This window comes from Eptatretus burgeri, chromosome 17 (genome assembly GCF_056783735.1).
Source record: "Eptatretus burgeri isolate ZD-2024b chromosome 17, Ebu_testis_v1, whole genome shotgun sequence".
Lineage (NCBI taxonomy): Eukaryota > Metazoa > Chordata > Myxini > Myxiniformes > Myxinidae > Eptatretus > Eptatretus burgeri.
In genome coordinates this window covers 51,512,621-51,535,282 of record NC_140977.1, presented here as the reverse complement: position 1 = coordinate 51,535,282, position 22,662 = coordinate 51,512,621, and the positions used below count along the sequence as shown (strand labels likewise).

General features: G+C 43.2%; 1 protein-coding gene and 1 long non-coding RNA gene across 5 annotated transcripts in view; both read left to right on the top strand.

Annotated features, from left to right (window-relative positions):
• Positions 1-22,662, top strand: part of LOC147010088 (uncharacterized) — a 144,084-nt gene that overhangs the window by 71,870 nt on the left and 49,552 nt on the right. For all 4 annotated transcript variants that reach the window (XR_015052796.1, XR_015052795.1, XM_085861611.1 and 1 more), the window contains one exon: positions 674-737. Coding sequence is in view for 2 of the 4 variants with exons in the window: in XM_085861611.1 (XP_085717737.1) it covers positions 674-737 (64 nt within the window). In the remaining 2 variants the exon portion in view is untranslated. The remainder of the gene's footprint in view (positions 1-673; positions 738-22,662) is intronic.
• On the top strand, positions 5,925-15,734 carry LOC147010089 (uncharacterized). Its single transcript, XR_015053100.1, has 2 exons — positions 5,925-6,853; positions 6,958-15,734. It is a non-coding gene; the product is annotated as an uncharacterized LOC147010089 (long non-coding RNA).

The following is a 22,662-nucleotide window of genomic DNA, read 5'->3' as shown; positions in this document are numbered from 1 at the left end:
TATAGTGCCATGGGCCTTGAACTTCTTGATAACATTGTGTATGGTGGACACAGGAACATCAAGGTCTCTGGAGATGGACCTGTAGCCTTGAGATTGTCCATGCTTGGCTACAATCTTGTGTCTGACCTCAGACAATTATCTGGTTCTCTTTCTTTTTTCCATGCTCATTGTGGTACGTACAGTGACACGAAACAGTAGAATGACTCCTTTTCTCTATTCAAACTGGTTGAATGAGTGATTTTTCTATTGCAGGCACCTGCAAGTCACCACAGGTGAGTTCAATTCCAAAGTAAAGGAGAATCACCTGCTTGAAATCTAATTATTTCTAACAACTTCTGAAAGGTGCAAATAATATTGTCTGGGCCATTTTAGGATTTGTGTGTGGAATTCGTAATTTTTTTCAGCTCGTTTTGTTTTGTTCCACTGCAAACCAAAGAAATAGATCAGTGGATACCAAAAGATTTTTTGTTTCAACAATTTTTTGGAAGAAATTGTGCATTATTTGAAAAAAGTGCAAGGGTGCCAATATTTTTGGCCATGACTGCAGTTTAATGTTTTTGCTCGTCATTGTAGTTGTCGTTGCAGATGTAAGAAATGTATTTTTGAACAACTTTTGGTAATGAAAGCAAATTAATTTTATCATCATTTCAAATAGCAATTTTGTTGTTTTCAGGCTGCTGTCACTGCTTCCGGGGACGTCATTGATTTGACAGCAGATGAAGACGAGTTACATATTGGTGAGTGGGAGAACATTTCCTCGGACGGCTCTTTTTTTTCATCCTCAGTTGACAAATTCATGAAAGTGCAAGGATGGCTTTAGTTTGGTGTGTAATGTAATGTAATGTGGTGTGTAATGTAATGTAATGTGGTGTGTAATCTCATTCTTGAGACATTGTTTAATGAAATTTTTGGAAACTTGTTGAAAAAAAACCAAAAACATTTCTAAAGTCTTGCGGAGCACTTGCGAACCTTCAGTTGTTACGTGTTGTTCTAGTTTAGTCTGCAAGTCTCACTGTCTGAGTACTTGCTCATATTTGCATTTCCAAAGTCTTGTGGAGCACTTGTGAACCTTCAGTTGTTATGTGTTGTTCTAGTTTAGTCTGCAAGTCTCACTGTCTGAGTACTTGCTCATATTTATAATGTCAGGGCAAGTTGCAGTTGACATGACTTTGAATACATCTTCTACAAAGCATTCAGATTGGTGATATTTTCTACTAAACCTTGAGCAATATGACAATTTCAAAGCAAACTAGAACTGCCACTTTATAACTGCTGGCAGTGATGACCGGGTACCCAGTCCTCGTCCGCCTTTGACTCAACGTGAGACTTAAATCATAGTCGCAATTTTCGCATTGAAAGGATAAGCGTTGCCAGAGAAAACATTATTTAATAGTGATACAAACACAGGCCTGCTTCGAGAGGGAGCGGAACAGACGAGTTACGAACCGGGCAGCACAAAGCATTCAATTTCGTTATTACTGGCTTCCAGATTAAAATAATTAAATAATTCTGGCTGCCAAACCACACGACCGATCAGGTTGAAATTTTTAACTTTTGTTTCACATGTAGCCTAAATTATAAATATGAAGTTTCGCATATATAGAAGTAGTGGTTCCAGAGTAAACATGAATTAATATTTATCCTTCAATCCAAGATGGCGGCCAAACCATGTGACTTGTGATGTCATAATTTTCACCACATGTGCAAACACGATCAAAGACGATAAGTGCAAATTTTCGCTTCGCAAGGTTAAGCAGTTCCAAAGAAAACATTATTTAATATTTTTCTTAAAACCAACATGGCTGCCAAACCCTGGGTCCGATCCCGTTGAAATTTCAAACCCTCATTCCGCATGACTGTTCCACCATAAAGGTGATGTTTCACATTTATTGATGCAGTAGTTCCAGAGTAAACATTAATTAATATTTTTCCTTCAATCCACTATGGCTGCCAAACGTTGCGTCGTACCTCAAAAGGGGGTGAGAACTTTTTATTCGTCATGGAGAGGCGGTCATAGTGGTGGAGTTTCGCCTGGATCTATTCAGTCGTTTCAGAGAAAAAGACGTTTTAAGATATTATTTTTCAATCCAAGATGGCTGACGAACCATGTGACCTATGACATCACAAATTTATATTCTGCTTCCAACTGGGCATTGGAACACGCCTGTGAAGTTTCGTGTTAATCGGTAAAGGTGCGTTTTTCTATCCAAGATGGCCGCCAAACCATGTGACCTGTGACGTCATAATTTTTACCATGCGTGCTTACACAATGGTAGATGATAATTGCAAATTTTTGATTCGTTAGGTTAAGCGGTTCCAGAGAAAACATTATTTAATATTTTTCTTAAATTCAAGATGGCGGCCAAACCATGTGACTTATCAATTCGAAATTAACAAACTTATATCGCCTTCCTCTCCCGAATATAATTCTGAAATCTCCCCTTCAGTGGACCAGCGCTTCTGGAGAAGAAGATGTTTGAAGGTTTTCGGGTTTTTTCAAGATGGCCGCCAAACCATGTGACCGATCAAGAAGAAATTAACAAACTTGAGAAAGGATCTCATGGGGAATATATCTGTGAAGTTTCGTCTTGATCTGTCTTGCCCTTCTGGAGAAGAAGATTTTTAAAATTTATTCATTTTCAATCCAAGATGGCTGCCGAACCTTGTGATCTATGATATCATAAATTTAAATTCTGCTTTCCATCGACGACCCGAACAAGTGTGTGAAGTTTCGTGAAAATCGGATAAGGTCTATTTTTCTATCCAAGATGGCCGCCAAACCATGTGACTTCTGAGGTAAAAATTTTTTACCATGTATGCACACTTGAGGGAGGAAGGCACTTGCAAATTTTCGCTTAAATGGCTTATGAAATTCCAGAGAAAACATTATTTAATATTTTTCTTAAATCCAACATGGCGGCCAAACCATGTGACCTATCACTTCGAAATTAACAAACTTGCATCGCATACATGTCACGAATATAGTTCTAAAATCTCGCCTTCATTGGACCAGCGCTTCTGGAGAAGAAGATGTTTGAAGGTTTTAGGGTTTTTTCAAGATGGCCGCCAAACCATGTGACGTATCAACAACAAATTAACAAACTTGAAAGAGGACCTCAGGGGGAATGTGCGTGTAAAGTTTCGCCTCAATCTGCATAGCCGTTCTGGAGAAGAAGATTTTTTTTAAAAAACAAGATGGCGGCCGAATTACGTCATCGATGACGTCAAGAAAAACATTTTCGTCAGTGATTTTTGGCGTAGATGATGCTCAGAATTTTTCAGATTTTTCCCATGTGGCGTTCTACTTGACGAATTTTCACCGGTATATCGCTTCACCTATGACGTCATGAAAAATCACACGTGTTCCCCATAGGGAGCTTAGTAAAACGTATCGAGCGAAAAATTTTTCCATTGCACGGTTTCTGAGATACAGAGGTCCAAAGTTTATCGTTTTTTTCAAGATGGCGCCCGTACCACGTGACCAATGACGTCATAATTATAACGTGATTGTGCTATCAAAAAAGATACATACTGTGGTGAAAATTTTGTCTCGATCGGACTTAGTGTCCCAGAGAAAATGGTTTTTAAAGCGAAAAAGGGTGCAAAATGCCGGCGGAAAAAGAAAAATAATAATAATAATAAACATAAGAAAAACAATAGGGTACCCTGTACTGACAGGGTACCCTAACTAGAACTGCCACTTTATAACTGCTGGCAGTGATGACCGGGTACCCAGTCCGTCCGCCTTTGATACAACATGGGACTTTCTGCAGATGACAGTCGCAAAGTTTGGCATTGAAAGGATAAGCGGTGCCAGAGAAAACATTATTTAATAGTGATACAAACACAGGCCTGCTTCGAGACGGCACGGAACAGATGAGTTACGAACCGGGCAGCACAAAGCATTCAATTTCGTTATTACTGGCTTCCAGATTCAAATAATTAAATAATTCTGGCTCCCAAACCGCGTGACCGATCAGGTTGAAATTTTAAACTTTTATTTCGCATGTCACCTGAATTATGAATCTGAAGTTTCGCATATATAGAGGCAGCGGTTCCAGAGTAAACATTAATTAATATTTATCCTTCAATCCAAGATGGCGGCCAAACCATGTGACTTGTGATGTCATAATTTGCACCACGTGTGCAAACACGATGGTGGATGATAACTGCAAATTTTCGCATCTCCAGGTTAAGCAGTTCCAGAGAAAACATTATTTAATATTTTTCTTAAAACCAACATGGCTGCCAAACCCTGGGCCCGATCGCGTTGAAATTTCAAACCCTCATTCCGCATGAGCGTTCCACCATAAACTTGATGTTTCACATTTATTGATGCAGTAGTTCCAGAGTAAACATTAATTAATATTTTTCCTTCAATCCAATATGGCTGCCAAACGTTGCATCGTACCTCAAAAGGGGTCGGGAACTTTTTATTCGTCATGGAGAGGCGGTCATAGTGGTGGAGTTTCGCCTGGATCTGTTCAGCCGTTTCAGAGAAAAAGACGTTTGAAGATATTGTTTTTCAATCCAAGATGGCTGACGAACCATGTGACCTATGACATCAGAAATGTATATTCTGCTTCCAACTGGGTATTGGAACACGTACGTGAAGTTTCGTGTTAATCGGTAAAGGTGCGTTTTTCAATCCAAGATGGCCGCCAAACCATGTGACGTGTGACATCATAATTTTTACCAAGCGTGCATACTGCCTGCTAGATGATAATTACAAATTTTCGATTCGTTTGGTTAAGCGGTTCCAGAGAAAACATTATTTAATATTTTTCTGAAATCCAAGATGGCGGCCAAACCATGTGACTTATCAATTCGAAATTAACAAACTTATATCGCCTTCCTGTCCCGAATATAGTTCTGAAATCTCCCCTTCATTGGGCCAACGCTTCTGGAGAAGAAGATGTTTGAAGGTTTTCGGGTTTTTTCAAGATGGCCGCCAAACCATGTGACCGATCAAAAACAAATTAACAAACTTGAGAAAGGACCTCATGGGGAATATATCTGTGAAGTTTCGTCTTCATCTGTCTTGCCCTTCTGGAGAAGAAGATTTTTAAAATTTATTCATTTTCAATCCAAGATGCCTGCCGAACCTTGTGACCGAGGATATCATGAATTTAAATTCTGCTTTCCATCGTCGACCCGAACAAGTGTGTGAAGTTTTGTGTAAATCGGATAAAGTCTATTTTTCTATCCAAGATGGCCGCCAAACCATGTGACTTCTGAGGTAAAAATTTTTTACCATGTATGCAGACTTGAGCGAGGAAGGCACTTGCAAATTTTCGCTTCGATGGCTTATGAAATACCAGAGAAAACTTTATTTAATATTTTTCTTAAATCCAACATGGCGGCCAAACCATGTGACCTATCACTTTGAAATTAACAAACTTGCATCGCATACATGTCACGAATATAGTTCTGAAATCTCGCCTTCATTGGACCAGCGCTTCTGGAGAAGAAGATGTTTGAAGGTTTTAGGGTTTTTTCAAGATGGCCGCCAAACCATGTGACGTATCAACAACAAATTAACAAACTTGAAAGAGGACCTCAGGGGGAATGTGCGTGTAAAGTTTCGCCTTAATCTGCATAGCTGTTCTGGAGAAGAAGATTTAAAAAAAAAAACACTAAAAAACAAGATGGCGGCCGAATTACGTCATCGATGACGTCAAAAAAAACATTTTCGTCAGTGATTTTTGGCGTAGATGATGCTCAGAATTTTTCAGATTTTTCCCATATGGCGTTCTACTTGACGAATTTTCACCGGTATATCGCTTCACCTATGACGTCACGAAAAATCACACGTGTTCCCCATAGGGAGCTTAGTAAAATGTATCAAACGAAAATTTTTTCCATTGCACGGTTTCCGAGATACAGATGTCCAAAGTTTATCGCTTTTTTCAAGATGGCGACCGTACCACGTGACCAATGACGTCATAATTATAACGTGATTGTGCTATCAAAAAAGATACATACTATGGTGAAAATTTCCTGTCGATCGGACTTAGTGTTCCAGAGAAAATGATTTTTAAAGCGAAAAAGGGTGCAAAATGCCGGCGGAAGAATAATAATAATAATGCGTAATAATAAACAGAAGAAAAACAATAGGGTACCCTGTACTCACAGGGTACCCTAATAACCATTCCTGCATTGTGTAGAGTCAGAAACGACTATTTTGAATGAACTACCACACAGCACGTGTTGGATCGAGCATTGCTTTATGTGAAGGTTAGGTTAGGTTAGGTATGGGAGCATGTGCTTGAAACAGCATGTTGCTGCGTCGACTTTCCGTCAGTACTCCAGAGGCCTCCAACTGGCCATCCCCCAGGCAGACGCCTGGCGCATCCCCATCTCCTTGAGATGCTGATCAATTTGCTGCAACCACGAGGCAAGTGGTCTTCCCGGTGGCCTCCTCCACTCGCGAGGCTACCCCACAGAGTGAGTCTGGTGAGCAAGGATCAGTGTGAGGAAATCGAGCCGCATGTCCATATAGCCTCCACTGACGCTCATGGACGAAACAGGTAACACATCTCATCTGAGTCTCTCTCAGCAATCGCTCGTTGGATACAAAGTTTGACCAGCGATAGCCAAGGATTCTCCGAAGAGAAGTGGTACCGAAGGAGTTAAGTCTTCATCTCAGATCCTTTGTCAGAATCCAGGTCTCACATCAGTAGAACAAGACTGAAGGCACCAAGGACTTAAAGATTCAGACTTTCATCCTCCTCCATAGGTACCAACAGCGCCACACCCCATGATCCAGTGAATCAATGACTCCCCAGGCCCGACCCAGATGTCTATTGACCACCGGCTCACAACCTGCGGAGACATGAATATCACTGCTAAGGTAAATGAATCTCTCTGACCTCAACATCCTCACCACAAACAGGTACAGACAAGATAGCGGCATCCAAGATGTCATTGAAAGCCTGGATCTTTGTTTTGACCCAGGAAACCTGTACTCCCAACGGCTCTGATTCCTCATTCAGTGCCTCGAGGGCCCCTACAAGGACATCCAGTGTTTCTGCAAGGATGACTGCATCATCTGCGAAATCAAGGTCAGCACCCCTGGTAAACTCCAGTAACTCCTGGAAATAAGCCGTAGATAGAACCACCACACCTCACAGCATTCCCTGTACCAGAGTATAGTTCGGAAATCAGATCGATTAACTTTGACACCCCGTGAAGACCAAGAATCCTCCAGAGGGCATCCCAATTCACTGAATCAAATGCTTTGCAGAGATCATCAGAGGCTGCAAGCAGCACCTGCCGAAACTGCGTTCTGCGTTCGGTGAGGATCCGGAGAGCAAAGATACGGATGTAGTCTACCCCGACTGGTACGCATCAACCCTTTATATATCAAGTCTATCCAGACTTATTTGGCCTCAAATAATCCCACCCGGGTGTAGATTGGCTCAAGCAAGTCTTTCATGAGCTGGCTGGCTAAGACTGACGTTCGACTGAAGGTGGTTTGGCCAATAATTTGTAATTTGTTCAGCGTGCCGGAAATTGTGGGATCTTTAGCGGACAGGACACTTGGCTTCACCTCCTTCCAATGAACAGAGCACCTTAGTGATGCAATGCTTTGCCTGCGGAGCGTCAATCTGACGGTTTAGTGTCATGTCAGGATTTGAGCCCAGACTGTACAGCTCGCAGGAAAGTTCTATCCAGTTGGACTTTAGTATACAATAATGTACAGCAGTATACAATGTGTACAGTAGTATACAATAATGCACCACAAAACACAATAGCGCTTCACATACTTAACTATGTAATTGCGGTTGAACATGTACCTGTCTGGTTCTTATTGGAACTCTTGCATGAAAAACTTCTGAAAGAATGTCACAAAACTGCTTTAAAATTTCTGCCTTTTGACCCAGATTCTTCTTATTCCTTTGAGCAGATTCAATGTAGCTCCCATGTGCAATAATGGGTGGGCAAAAGAACAAGGTAATCTTTTAGGCGGATCTGGGACGATGAGTACAAAATAGGTTTGGCACAGGCCTCCATTGTCGAAATACCCTGTGGAGAAGTCTATCTGTTACCATCCATAATGGTGTGACCTCAATATCAACAAGATTCCAAGGTAATAGTTGTTTTGGATAATTTTGTTAAATTTTGTGTTTGCATGTCATGAGTTGGATGCTCTTAGTAGAACCCATGTCCAGTGGAGTAGCATAAGTACCAGGAACTGGTTTTTTAGTTCACTTGGAACATCGTTCCCGGTAGATTATGGGATAGTGCGTCATCCGTCTACATATACTTGCAACTTCTGCTCTGAAACTACACATACGATTTCAATGAAACTTTACCACAATGCTCATCACCGTGTATGTACCAAAGTTTGTTCACACCATTAAAAAAAAGTCAGCGTCTAAAGGGGTCTGTCGGGGGAGGATTGGAGCCCCCCCCCCCAAACAAAATAGGTATTTGCTCTCTTCTCCGAAACTACATTCACAATTTCAATGAAACTTGACCACAACCTTCATCACCCGTGATATACCAAGTTTCTTCACGGCATTAAAAAAAAGCTTCCATATGTATTTACTTTCTTTGCCGTTATATATTTTGTGGGTCATCCATGCCTACCAGTGGTTCCCTGGTTATCGTATCCAGCCACTACCAGATGAGTGCCCAGGGGTATTGCCACTATATATTTTTAATAAATTATATGAGGTAGTGGGGTCATCCTGTAGCATTAACCAAGCAATGTCTTCGCTTGAACTGTGTAGTGTATCTCTGTACTTCTCTCTGGGGAAACCAGCTCCAGATGCTTCGATCAACATGAGCTCATGTGTGGTTTTGCTGTTCAAGAAAAAAAACGTCAATTATTCAACATAATTGTGATGATTTCATGGGGCTAGATATTTTAGGGAGAGGTGCAACACAATTTCTGAACTGTGGATTCACAGTGAATTGAACAAGTGAAACTTGCCTCGATCAAAGTATTTTCACAACTGCTGCATTTCACTCTGTACAATAGAGAAGAGATGGGATGGCAGGAAATTACTCAGACAGCTGACACGGGTGCAGGTCAGTCTGGTTTTACTCTAACGTACTACACCCAACACCCCCACCCCCACCTTACGAATTTCTACCAACCAGTCCTCGTTTTCAATTTGTAGTCAATCATGATGAGCATAGGTGTTTCATCATGGAGTCCCGCTAATTGTATTAAGATGAGGCATTGTATTGTTTCCACATCCAGTGTGCAATGTTTCGTTGAGCATATGTGGACGTATCGGTATGCGGTAGTGTGGTTCATGTGGCCAATTGTTTGTGCAAAGAGAATGCTTTGGCATTCTTCATCCATATTCACTTCTTTTCAACTTCCTCTTCCTAATTTTATTTGTGCTGTAGCTTTACCTTATTTTAGCTTGAAATGGTTTTGTCATCAATCTATATACTTGTTTCGTTAATTTCTAGATCCTTGTTATACAGCTTGTTGTATATCCTTGTTTAGTTTTCGTTAATAATTTCAGTATTAAATATAAAGAGCTAAATCTTTGTATTCCTCAGCTTTTCTGGATCCCTAAGCTTCATAAGAACCCATGCAAGTATAGATTTATAGCAGGTGCCAGGCAACGTTCCACCAAACAGTTATCGGTTATAGTTAACTCGGGCTTACAAGCTGTTGGGTAGCAGTTCAGGAAATATTGTTCAGCAATTGAGAAGAATTCTGGTATTAACACTTTCTGGAGCATTAATGCTTCTTTAGAGTTCTTGGATAGGATTAGATGCCTCTATATCAAGTCAGTTGATGTTTTTGATTTTCAACTTTATATACAAATTTGGATTTAGTACTAGTGAGGGATTCACTCTTGATAGAGAATTCTTTTCTCAAAAGAAATACGAAAGTTCTCGTTGTTTTGATGAGCATAAGTTTAAGGGTGCTGTTGCATTAACATGCGCCACCATATTTCATTTTCATTTTGCGATGGATTTCACTGGGATTCACACCCTCACTTCCCAAGAAACGGATGATAGAACGTTCCTCCTCCCTGGTGCATGCTTCTTAGGGAGCCGCCATCTGGGAACTGCTCCACTGACATCATATGCTCAATGTTGCCAGATCTAAAACAGGCAAAACATGACTCTTACCCACAGATATAACATGTTGTCTACATTTACACACATTACATTCTCAAATTCATATCGCCATTTTAAGGTTACTTATTGGCGTGTGCGTGCGTGCGCACGTGTGGGTTTTATGTTATGTGTGGCTTCCTTCTTGAGACTACAGTGCAGTAATTGGTCTATTTTGATTTTTTTTTAAACGTTGTCCTTCATGTTTGAGAGTTGTTTTTTAACCTTGCGTTAATCACTTTTAGCCTTTCTGATGAAGCCTCAAGGCAAAAGCATTGCCTTTCATGATGCAAATCCTTTTAACCGTCACACACAGTACTCTTTTGTTTCGCAGTCCATGGTAATGCTCTTTTTGAGATTTCTTCCTTCACATTGTTTTGTACATAGCAATCGGTTACTTGTGTTCACTAAATAAAGCATTTTTCCACATCAAGGTCCTGCGGCGCACTTTGTTGGAGGACATTTTTCAGACAACCTTCTGGCTAAGCCATTGTGCTCCGCTGACTAGCTCATTGCATTTGGATGTTTGTCGGTAGCCATTTTGGACTTGGTCCATTTTTAAGTCTCTGCTTTGGAGATGTGATTTCTCTAATGTTAGGATATGTGCTGAGGTAGAGGTGCTCGACTTCCAAATGGTTTCAGCGAGAAGGAATCTGAACTGACATGAATTGAAATGTGATTGAGTGGGTGGACGGAACAACTTTGCATTTATTTGGAGAGCACACTGCCTCTACCAAGCTCACTTTTTCTTTACTGATTCACTGAACACAGCTGTTATTAAAATAAATAAATTGAGTTATTACTTACGAAATCTTTAGATTTCGTAAGTATATTGATGACTTCCGTCCTCTGTTTGTGTGTTTGTTTGTATGTGTGTGTTTGTGTGTTTGTTTGTAGGCACGATAACTCGAGAACGGAAGAAGCTACCAATGTCAAATTACACCACGTGATTCAGGAGGGCAATGGCTAGCACTGATTAGATTTTGGTCGAAATCGGTCAAAGGTCAAACATTCGATTTTTGATGGTTTGGTACAGAATCATCGTAGAAACTTCTGGTTTGCGTTGCTACCTTCTCGAGAGACAGCTTTTATTAGACAAGGTCAGAGGTCAAGTTGACGATTCCGTAAGTACCAGTCTATGACTGCTTGTTTTATATCTCCATCTTTTCCTGCTCGAGTTGCTCTAACCAACCCATTTTAGCCTCGTTTCCACAAATATATATATTTAAATATAAAATGTCGAGGCTCGTTTGGGAGCAAACACAGAACGTATAACAAGGGGTGCAGGAGACAAGAGGGGCAGGAGCGGGAAGCACAAAACAGTGGGGAACAGAGACATTCCGAGATCTGTGGAAGGGAGAGGGATGGGGTGGGTTCCATGAGGTAAACAAAATGGACACAACAGTGACTTTCAGGTCCTTGCACTACAGGGACTTTCAGGAAGGAAAGCAGGGAATTTGAAGGAGGTGGGTTTGGTGTGGATTAACGGGGGTCAAAAAGATCATGGTTTTGGATGGGGGGGGGGGGAAATAAGACATTGTGTTGAACAGCTGTTTTGAAAATGTGGAGGGAAGGGTGAAATTGAAGAGAGTGTAGGGTGTTTGTTCTAAAGGTTTGGAAAAAAGAGGAAAGAAAGGATGAAGTTGAGCAGTGATTCTTGATTTTGGTAGTTTTACCAGAAGGGAGTTGCTGGTGGATCTTGAGCACCCTGCGTAAACATATGGTGGGGGACAGATCATGGTAAGGGCAGGGGGGGGGGGGGGAGCGAGGCCGGAAAGGAGACAGTAGAAGACAGACAGACCACCGACCTGCCTGTGATGAGAGAGGGAAGTTTGGAGGGGGAAGTGTTAATGTTACTTTGAGAGGGAGGGGAGACGATGAGAGCAGGTATAGCGAAGGGGCAGGACGATGGGAGAGGGGAGGGATGAGACTTGGTAGTGGTATCGTGAAGAAGGGAGCAGGCAAGGGGAGATCCAAGATTTGAGGGTTTGGGAAGAGGGGGAGGTGTGATGAGAGGAAAGAAAGTGCATGTTTGAGATGTTGGGGAGTGTACTGATTGACAGAGAGAGATATCTGTTAAGTTAGAATGTAGCCCACAGATATTAGGACACCGCACAGTTTGGGACACCAAAGGAGGAGCTGATACTACAGTAGAAGACAGTGAAGAGGTGCTAAGAGCAGAGGTAGGATGAGGGGCAAGGAGAGGGTATAACAGGTGAGGAGTTAGGAGATAGATTTATGTAGGAGGGGTGAATTGGCACTGAAGTTGGAAAAAAAGGACGATTGATGGAACATGAACATGCCTTGCAAACTGGGATTTTTTTATAATTTTCAAGTTAGAGATGCGATTAAAGACATTACTTGTGGGATGCAATAAGGGAGAATCAAGAGAATGGAGAAAACAAACGTTGTAACAGTTGGGCTTTTTAGATACGGGATGAAGGAAAGGTGGAATTGAAGTATTTTGAAGAAGAAGAGTTGAATTATGATACAATACAGAGATCCACATGTGTGAAAGAGGAAGTTGAAACATTTTTAGTGCCTTTATTTTATTGAGAAAGATTCGGTAGGATTGGGTAAAGGAAAGATTGAAGAAAAAAATCGTGAAGGTGAATGTGGATTGGTGAAAGTAGAAGGAAACACAAGGAAATTCAACACAAGTGGAGGCCATTCAGCCCATCATGTCTGCGCCACATCAACACCACACCAATTTATCAACACCAGGTCAAAATAACCAAATTCAAAATGTTTTCTTTTTTTAATGGTTATTATATTTTGTAGATTTGTTTCCACTCCCCCCCCCCCACCCCCAGTTGAGGGAGCATGGGCTTGGATTAAAAAAAAACACACATTGACCACACAACACCCCTTGATAAGACCCCCAACAACAGCACTCCGTACACATGCACACAATCACCCATAAATGCTGAAGCTCCCCAAAAGTTCTGCTAACATCCCCATACCCCTCTATCTCCATAACTTCCAGGTCTCTATCTAATTCCAATTTAAATTTATCAATTGTTTCTGCTGCCACATGCCACTACCTTTCCAGGGAGACCATTCCATGCATTAACTTCTCTGAGTAAAAGTCCCCTGCCTTACTATCATCTTAACTCTCCTCTTCTTTACTCCCAGGCTATGGCCCCTGGTCCTATCACTGTCTGCTTTGCCGAATAATTCATCTGCACTTATTATGTCTTTCCATTTCATTATCTTAATCATCTCTTTCATAACTTTCCTTGTAACTGCCTCCTTTCTAATGTATAAAGCCCTGTCTTCTTCAGCCGCTCCTCAAAACTGAGTCTAGCTTGGCTCGGAATCAATCCAGTACCCTGCGCTGAGCCCTCTCCATGGCATCTATGTCCTTCCTAAGTTGTGGTGACCAAAACACCATCATAGGAAGATGGTAGGTCAGCGAAAGTAACAAGAAGAAGTGGGGGGTAGAGAAATCACGTGGTTATGGGAGGTGTAAGATGAGAAGTGAAAAGATAAAATTATGATAATTTTTTTTTTTTTTAAAGGTTAGGTAAAGGAAAGGTTGAAGAAAAAAATCGTGATGTATGGTGAATGTGGGTCAGAAAAAGTAGAAGGAAGATGGTAGATCGGCAAGAGGAAGGAGGAAGAAGAGTCAGTACAGGAAGTCACGTGGTCATGTGGGGTAGAAGGTGAGAAGGGAAAAGGTATTTTTTTTTTTTTACATTTTTAGATATGAAACAGAGGGTATAGTTTGGAGGGATGGGAGGATGGAGGGAAAGTGGAGAAAATAAAAACTGTTGGTAATAAGGAGAAAATCACACATACAGACACAGTACACACGAGGACAGACTTTTAGCTTTTTACCAGTAGATGCAAAAGTCTACTATAATTTCTCTTGTGGCCCCAGAACCAAACAATTTTTATTTATAATTTTTGAACAACTCACAGGCCATACTGCTCACACTCCCTTTCTTCCAAACATGATGAACAGTAAATACAGTATCATCATTTCAGATGTACCCTATGCATTGACAAGCCCCAGATATGACCTTCCCATCGATGTTAAATAGTACCCAAACCAGATAGTGTCTCTCTTTGGGAAGTCTCCGAATTTGGAATGACAGCATCGTTTTTAGCTCACCTGGACTTGTGCGATTGAGCAGTATCTGTAGGTAAGTGACTCAGTCATTATCGCTTGAACCAAACACTTTTGAAGAAACTTGGCCACAAGCTTCATTTCTGATGCCTCACGAAGATGTATTGACTGCATCAAAATCTGCGCTCATTAAAGGGGTCTATGGGGGGGGGTTGACCCCCCAATAATATAGATATTTGCTATTTTCTCCGAAACTACATACACGATTTCAATGAAAATTGACCACAACCTTCATCACCTGTGATGTATTAAAGTTTGTTCATGGCATTGAAAAAAAATCAGGGTCCAGGGGGATCTGTGGGGGGGGGGGGGTTTGAGTGACTATTGCTCCTTATCCAGGTGAGCTTCAGGACATGCGGTCCTATTATTCCATTTGCAGATGTCAATTAAATCAGTGCTTCTCAAACTATATGATGTGGCGGACCGGCAGGTTTTTTTTTTCCAATGTGCCAGGGACCGGTACCATATTTGTGCCATATTATTATTTGTTTATGATCCGAGAAAATATTGTTTGAACATCTGGAGTAATATTAATTTATTCCGGAAAAATATAATAAAAGTTGACATTTTTTTATATATATTTTGTAAACAAGTAATAAAGTATTGTTACGAATTTGGAAGCCTTGTGCACATAGACAGACAGCCGTCCTTGTAGCTTAGTTATTTCGATAAGTATGTGTTTCTAGTTAGAATCCATCCCCTAGTCTAAAGGGTGAATAAATGTTCATGCGCTGTGAAGTTATTTTAATAGTCAGGTTTTCTTTTGTTACAACACCAACGAAAACCCTCTGCTCCCGGCATTCTCCACACGCTCGCTTTGGCACTCCAAGAAATGGAATGCGACAACCCCCACCCACCGTTCGCTTGGCAACCCATCGAGTAGGGGAAAGGTCAAGCCCCCACCCACCAATTCGCTTGGCAACCCGCCGAGTAGGGGAAAGGTCAAGCCCCCACCCACCGATTCGCTTGGGCACTCCAAGAAATAGAATGCGACAGCCCCCACCGATGGCGAATAAGCCACGCCTAAAGCGGGCCGCGCCTGAGAGGGATAAAATGGGAACGGAGAGACAGAAATTGGTTCTTCTTGGCTCTTGTTCCTTGGTTCCTGGGTGGTGGTTGGTTGGATGAGTCGACTCAGGCGTGTTTGGAAGGATCGGCGCCTCGTCTTCACCAGCACGTATTCTGGAGTGCGAGAGGATCCGCCGGAGCTCAGGAGGCTGATCGCGGCTCGCCGGTGACTGGATTCAGCTCGCCCTTGCTGGTGCCCGGTCCAAAACAGCTCGAAGACCACACGAGGTGGACAGGTCCAAGGCAGGTTCTGGTCTTCAGTTTGCCTCTCCATCCGAGCTGGAGGCCTTAATAAAGACCACTGTGGGTCCGATTCTTGTGTGTGTGTGTGTGTGTGTGTGTGTGTGTGTGTGTGTGTGTGTGTGTGTGTGTGTGTGTGTGTGTGTGTGTGTGTGTGTGTGTGTGTGTGTGTGTGTGTGTGTGTGTGTGTGTGTGTGTGTGTGTGTGTGTGTGTGTGGCGCCAGTCTGCTAAGTAATGAATTGTTATGTGCCTTGCTGTACATACGTGCTTATCAATATTCGGATAACTCTGCCCTTACGTGCTCCCCTCATTTTCCTATTGTTTGATAAATATCCCCATTTGTGAAGTGTATCAGCTCGTTCGTGTCCTTTCCTCCATTGGCTTAGCGTGCTGCGTGTTGGAAAATTAGCAAGGCCGTTGTGCCGCCGTAAGGGGACATTTGGACCGATGGGACTTTGGTGACCGTCTGCTCGGGTCACACACGGTGCGAGTACGCTAGCGGCTCGTTCCGTACGGGTGCCGTCGAGGGTGTGGAGACTCGGTAAATCGCCACGTGGATATCTAGGTATTTTGAAAATTAGCAAATAACCCTGTACCACGTGGTCAAAATAGACGCTTCACGGTCCGATAAGGGACCCGTACTTCTCGGAGTTTTCCGAAAAAGTACGATCTAAATTCCGGGTGATCGGCGGAGTCGACTCTTCGGCTCCATCTAGCGGTCGTGCTCGCAGCCGACGCGCAGCCAGAAACAGTATTAAAGTAATATTTAAAAATATATAAAAAAAATCAAACTAGCAAATCCTTCAAACATAGTTATAAACATACGAGGTGTGTTCAAAAAGTATCCAACCTTAATTTTTCGTGCGTAAACAAATGAAGCAAGGTAGGCGTAGTTCGGTGCACGTATGTGGGCGATCCTAATTCGTATGCGTGAATATTTTCCCGCCTGCAGAAGCTGTCAGTCGCCGACAGACCACCGATGAGTGAGGAAGTGTAAGGGAGCGCCGTCGGATTTTCGTTTTTGACAAAATTGCGGAAAAACTTGAACAACGCTACTGCATCAAATTTTGTGTAAAGCTTGGCGATTCCCAAGTGGAAACGATCCGCAAGATTCAACAGGCCTTCGGGAACAAAGCAATGGGCTCCACACAGATAAAAGAGTGGTACAACCGCTTCAAAGATGGTCGCACATCAGTGGAAAGTGAAGCACGTTCTGGTAGGCCCTCAACATCCCGAAATGAGATCTTCATTGACCAAGTGAGGACCCTGCTGATGCAGGATCGTCGAATCACGATCAGAGAATTTGCAGACAAGGCGGGCGTCAGCATTGGATCCGTTCATTCCATTGTGACTGAGGATTTGGGCTTAAGGAGAATCTCAGCGAAGTTCGTGCCAAAGCTGCTAACAATCGGGCAGAAGCAACTCCGCTTGGAGATCGCACAGGACATGCTGGAGACTGAACAGCGATCCCAACTTCTTCAACACAGTGATCACTGGCGATGAGACCTGGGTTTATGGGTACGACCCAGAAACCAAGTTCCAGTCATCACAATGGAAGCATTCAACATCCCCGAGGCCAACAAAAGAAAGGAAGGTCCGCAGCAATGTCAAAGTCATGCTGACAGTCTTCTTTGACTCCAGTGGCGTGGTTCATCACGAGTACGCACCACACGGCACAATCATCACCAAAGAGTACTACCAAGAGGTACTGCGTCGCCTTCGTGACGCTGTGCGACGCAAATGGCCGGACCTGTGGGCTGCGGTCAATTAGCAGCTCCATCATGATAACGCACCCGCCCATTCTTCACATTTGATACAGAGTTTCCTGGCCAAACACAACACACCTGTGCTTCGTCAGGCTCCCTACTCTCCCGACATGGCTCCGTGTGACTTCTGGCTTTTCCCCAAGCTGAAAGGGACCAGATTTCAGTCCAGAGAAGACATCATGCGGAATGCAACGGACCAGCTGCGCGCCGTCCCAAAAGAGGTGTGCCAGCGCTGCTTCCGACTGTGGCAGAACCGTTGGGAGAAGTGTGTGGCAGCCCAAGGGGACTACTTTGAAGGAGATTAGTGTAAGTTTGTTTTATCTGGATACGAGTATTTTTTATGAACAAAGGTCGGATACTTCTTGAACACACCTCGTATGTATACTGGTATATAAGTAATAAAATGAAAAATAATGAATAAGGTCGGTTGAAAAAATTATGTATTTTAGTTGTCTTAATCTCCAGTGAATAAAGACATTAAAAGATAGATTAAAAGGAAATAGGTAACATTACATTGAAGCCAACTTTGAAAATGTCGTAATGGGGAATTCCATGTCAAGTGTACACACCCTCCCGACACTAATACCTCATTTTCTCCCCATATGTTGGTCATTTATTCACTTGGGTGAGAAAACTCAAAATACAAACTTTTAGACCTGTGTGCCCATTTTAGGGGCCCCCCAAATTTGGGTGCCCCCAGCTGCTCCACAATCTTCCAGAGGCCATATCACAGGTTGTAGTGGTCCGATTTGGCTGATCTTGGTATCAAAATGCTCGTAAAAGCGAGATCTTTCGAATCACATAAAGTAAAATCACTCCGAAACAGTAATTGAAAAAGTTATAGTTTGGGGCGCCCTTTGACCTTGAGTCCCCGTTCCCCAGCCAAACCGATGGTCCCGATTTTTTTCGTGTGAGAATACCCCTTCATATTACTCCCAACACCTCAGCATAAATGAAAATGGGATCTCAATGGGTTCAAGTGTGATGATGGTTTTATTGTTTGGGGACTCGGGTGCTGGACACACAATAGGCCACAATACATAGCACAATATTTGAACACAAGATTTCCAATACACTATATCAGTATATGGTACATAAATTTTTCCCAGCATATTATAGTCAAGATTTTTTGCCAACCAATATTTTATTTGACAGCTGTGTTTCTTTTTTTACTGATTGTGTAGGTTCTACCTGTAGCTTCTTTCTACCTGGAATGAAGTATATCAGAAATGTCTAAAATGCAGTGATCTTCAATGTCAGGAAAAAAGAAACTATTTGTGGGCCCGTTTGGATGAAGAAAATTCACTTTCACTTCATGAGTGTCTTGAAAGGCTTCCATGATGCAGGCAAGCCACCATTTTCCATCATAGTGCACTGTGACGTAACCTGAGAGTTTCCCGTTAAATGTTGGTGTAGATTTTGAAATAGCTGACTCGATACGGTGTTCCTTGCTAAGGCTGAATTCGCGTACTTGAACACCAGTTGCAGAAATAGGGATGAAAGCATGAAGTTTTTGAGTTGCAGCTATGGTTTTGGCCGTTTTTAACCTTTCTTCCAGATTTCGCTCTTCCTCGTCATACGCCTCTTGGATCCCGTAACTGAACTTCATTTCATTCAAACCATTTTCAGCAAAGGCGAAAAGATCTTTTGGAGAAATAATTTGACTGTCGTGAGGTCTACGCAGGCTCTCACATGTTGCTTCTCGTTTGACTGTACCTCCCACGCCATCTTGCCATGACTTGTGGCAAAAAAATGCCAGTCTGCGTCGATACCATACTCTGATTTGTGACGACATAGGTTTATGAAGGCTTTGCAATTCTTCTATTGGCCAGCGCAACCGTCTGAGACATAGTAAAGTTTCTTTACATTTCCAAAGCAAGATTTCAAGTGTTCAATGAGCATTCTTTGGAAGAGGTGGACTGAGACAACGTCATGAGTATTGCATTCTGATATAATCGTGAACGAATCGTGGTTTAATTTGGCATCGTCCGATTTGAAATAGTAAACCCAGGGGTGAATTGTCGCTTGAGAGCAGTTCCAATGGAATCCTTGGGCCGCATCCTGTACGACAAACGAATTGTTCTCTGAGAAGTCTCCAATAATGACAAATTCTCCTTCACCGATTTCGTCTTTCTTATTTTTCAGAAACTGAGATTGGGCCTTGGCAAGGAAGTCATGTCTCACTAATTTCACCGCGCGTTCACAGAATTGATTAATAAATTCTTCCAAAGGCAGGACCATGGAGCTCAGTTCAGATCTGTCGGTGGATGTCCACCGTTTAAACTGAATTTCATCAATATCCTCTAGTTCATAAGCACTCAGTAGCTTGGTTTTGAAGTCTTCAATTGATGGGCAACTTTCACAAGTTCGGAAATAACATGCTGGTTGTGCTGGGTTACAAACTATGCGTGCTATCACATGATGATAGCGAGGAAATTCGGCTATCTGTGGCATTTTGGAACCAAACATCATGAGTTTCACATTTTGATGTGTCGTATATACACATACACTGTGTGTACCACCTGAACTGGCCAGGACACGCTCTGAGGGACGGAGCATGGCGAACTTCGCGAATCCAACCTTCAAGCAAGGGATCTTCTCTTTGAATTTCTGAAACAGTTCCTTGAGATTGTTTAGTACCAGGCGCTTTTGAATTTTGTCTTTTCCATGTTCATTCCTGACCACCACACAGTCCTTTTTTTCCCAGTATTATTCAGCTGACTTCATCACTTCGGTAAAATTCGGTTCCGGCAGATTTCACTTCGTCAGGCAATATTTTACCCTTTTTGCGATTTGGAGACGATAGCATACCATTTTCTTTCTATAAATTTTTGGCTTGCACAGACATTCTTTGGGAGCAACTGAATTCACTCATCATCCCTCTGATGCTCATATTCCTAGAAAATATTGTCAGTATACGTATTTGTTCTGAACGGCTTGAAACAACGTATTTCTCTTTCAGGCTTTTGATCACCTCTGGCATGCAGTTTTCATCACATTTTGACACTGTATTTTGTGTTTTCTCTGCAGTGCTTGGTCCAGCAACTAGTTCTAGTTTCTTTCGCACAGAATCTTCCACTTTACTTCGCTTTTCAGGAACGTACCCTGGGTTCCTTTCCGCCTTTCGTTTGTCGAATGGGCTTTCGGCTATCATCGATGACGACTGGTTTAATAGGTCAACTTCTGCTTCTCGCTCAAAAACCTCCTCCTCCTCATCTGTCGAAATAGATTCTGCAATGCCTTCGATAGTACCTTCTGATGATAATTTCGAACTGGTCGAAGATGATTCTTCAATACGATCTGGTGACAACTGAGAATTTTTTTCTGTACGAAATATAAAGTCTGCCATCCTTTTTCACCTTTGAAGAAAATTTCGTCAACATATCATTTGACACATTGTGAAGATCTTTTCGTTGTTTCGTTTTATGTCAGCTGAACGGATTGCAACAATATTTTTGGAACTCCTTTCGATCTTCAGTCGCCATGCTTACTGCAAAATATGCAAAAACTGAGATAATCCCATTTATAACTTAATTCGATGATGGTTATACAAAAAATGTACACTTTAAAATCAATAGACAAATAGGCAGATAAGAATAATTTTTTGCAAATGATGCAATATATATATATATGTTGTTGCGAATTCGCACCCGCCGGCGTGCGATCGGCCGCTCGACTCGAATGGCGGGCGCCTCGCCCACCGGAATGGACAATTCTGTCGTGACCCTCTCGGACCAACGCCGGGAGCTAGTCACGGGTGGGGGTTTAACCTCACCACGATCGTACCAATTGCCCACCCTTGCAGGATAGGGTCGCTCGCCAAATTCGATCTACCTAAGTACCAGCGCGAAAGGTCGACCGGGCGATCGCACCACGCCACAGGCCGACTCTGGACACGAACTGCTTAAGCGGTCCGTTCCGTGCTACAGTGATAACCGAGCGGTGTTATCGTCGGCCTCGACGGTTCCGATTAATTATCGGGCGTATTAAGCCCACTACGAACCCTTTACGTGAAGTAGGATGGAGGTCAATAAAGAAAAGACGAAGTGAAACGGGAAAACAGTTCACACAATGCACATTTATTATGCGACACACGGAAAGCACACATGTACAGCCAGTCAAAATGCACATATAGCAGTTAAAACAAAAGAAACAATGACGCAGAGTTACTACCGACTACGCGCACACACGGCAACACTTATACAGTTCTACTTTACAGACGGCGCCAACTCACATTTACTCAAAAGCAAAGGAAAGAAGCCACCCTCATAGACAAGGGGGCAGACAGGCCTGGAGGCCAATATGTGCGCGTGACCTGGAGGAGCGGCCAGGTCCGCGAGACCGGGGGGTCCTCCCCGCGTCCTCGTGACGCGTTGGCGGACGAGCCGCAGATGTGGCCGCATGGCTGTGCCCTGACTCCGTGCTCCTTGGCAGGTTTCGTTGGCACGACGTTTGGAGTGGGGTGGGAACGGGGCCCCCTTTTTGCACTATCTCAGCGCGGGGGAAAGGGGGAATTGTTGATGCCCTGGGGGAGGAGAATGGCTGGCTGGCTTGGGTCCCGCGACGAGCGATCTCACACCGCGACCTCGTCACCGACCTTCTCGCTTCGGACCCGAGCTCCTTTGCCTCTTCCCGCAACTCTCCTCAGCCGACTGCAGAACCCAACTCGCTGCCACACCGATGACTCGACTCACTCTGCCCTGCCGACACACACTGCTACTGCCACACTCTGCTACGATTCGCCTTGCACTCGCCGTTTTATAGGCCGGAAGGAGAAAACAATATGCAAATATCCGGATCAGGATTACCTCGGGGGCAGAGCCACGCTCGCCAATTGGACGGAGGAAAAGTGGGCGTGAACCTCCCCTGATCCTAGAATTTGCATATATCGATTTCACACAGATGCGCCTGGAGGCGGGGCCAAGCCGCTCCGCGCTTGCTAATTGGACGGATCAGAAGTGGGCGTGTAGCGTTCTTGATCCAAATTCTCCCTCGGAAAGGCCGCTATTTGCCTCGCGGCTCGGTGCGTATCGCTGAACGAGCCCAAGACAGCCCGATGCTCAGTGTTCACAGGTGGTGCGGGAATGGCCGTAGAAGGAGAGAGGTGAGGGTGCTGGAGGGTTTATCGGTGGTGGTTTGATGGTGATGGTGCCGTTTGGGAATGACGGTAATGCGATGTTTGCGGGATTGAGTTGTGAAGGTAAAGGTCGTGGCTGTTGGCGTTGTTGTTGTTGTCTGAGGGTTGGAGCGTGGTTGTAGTTGGTGACGATGGCTGGCGTGGTGGTTAAGGTGGTTGTTGTGTGACGGCGGTTGAAACGTGGTTGGTTCAAAATAAAGATAGAACAGAGAAACGGCTATCTCAA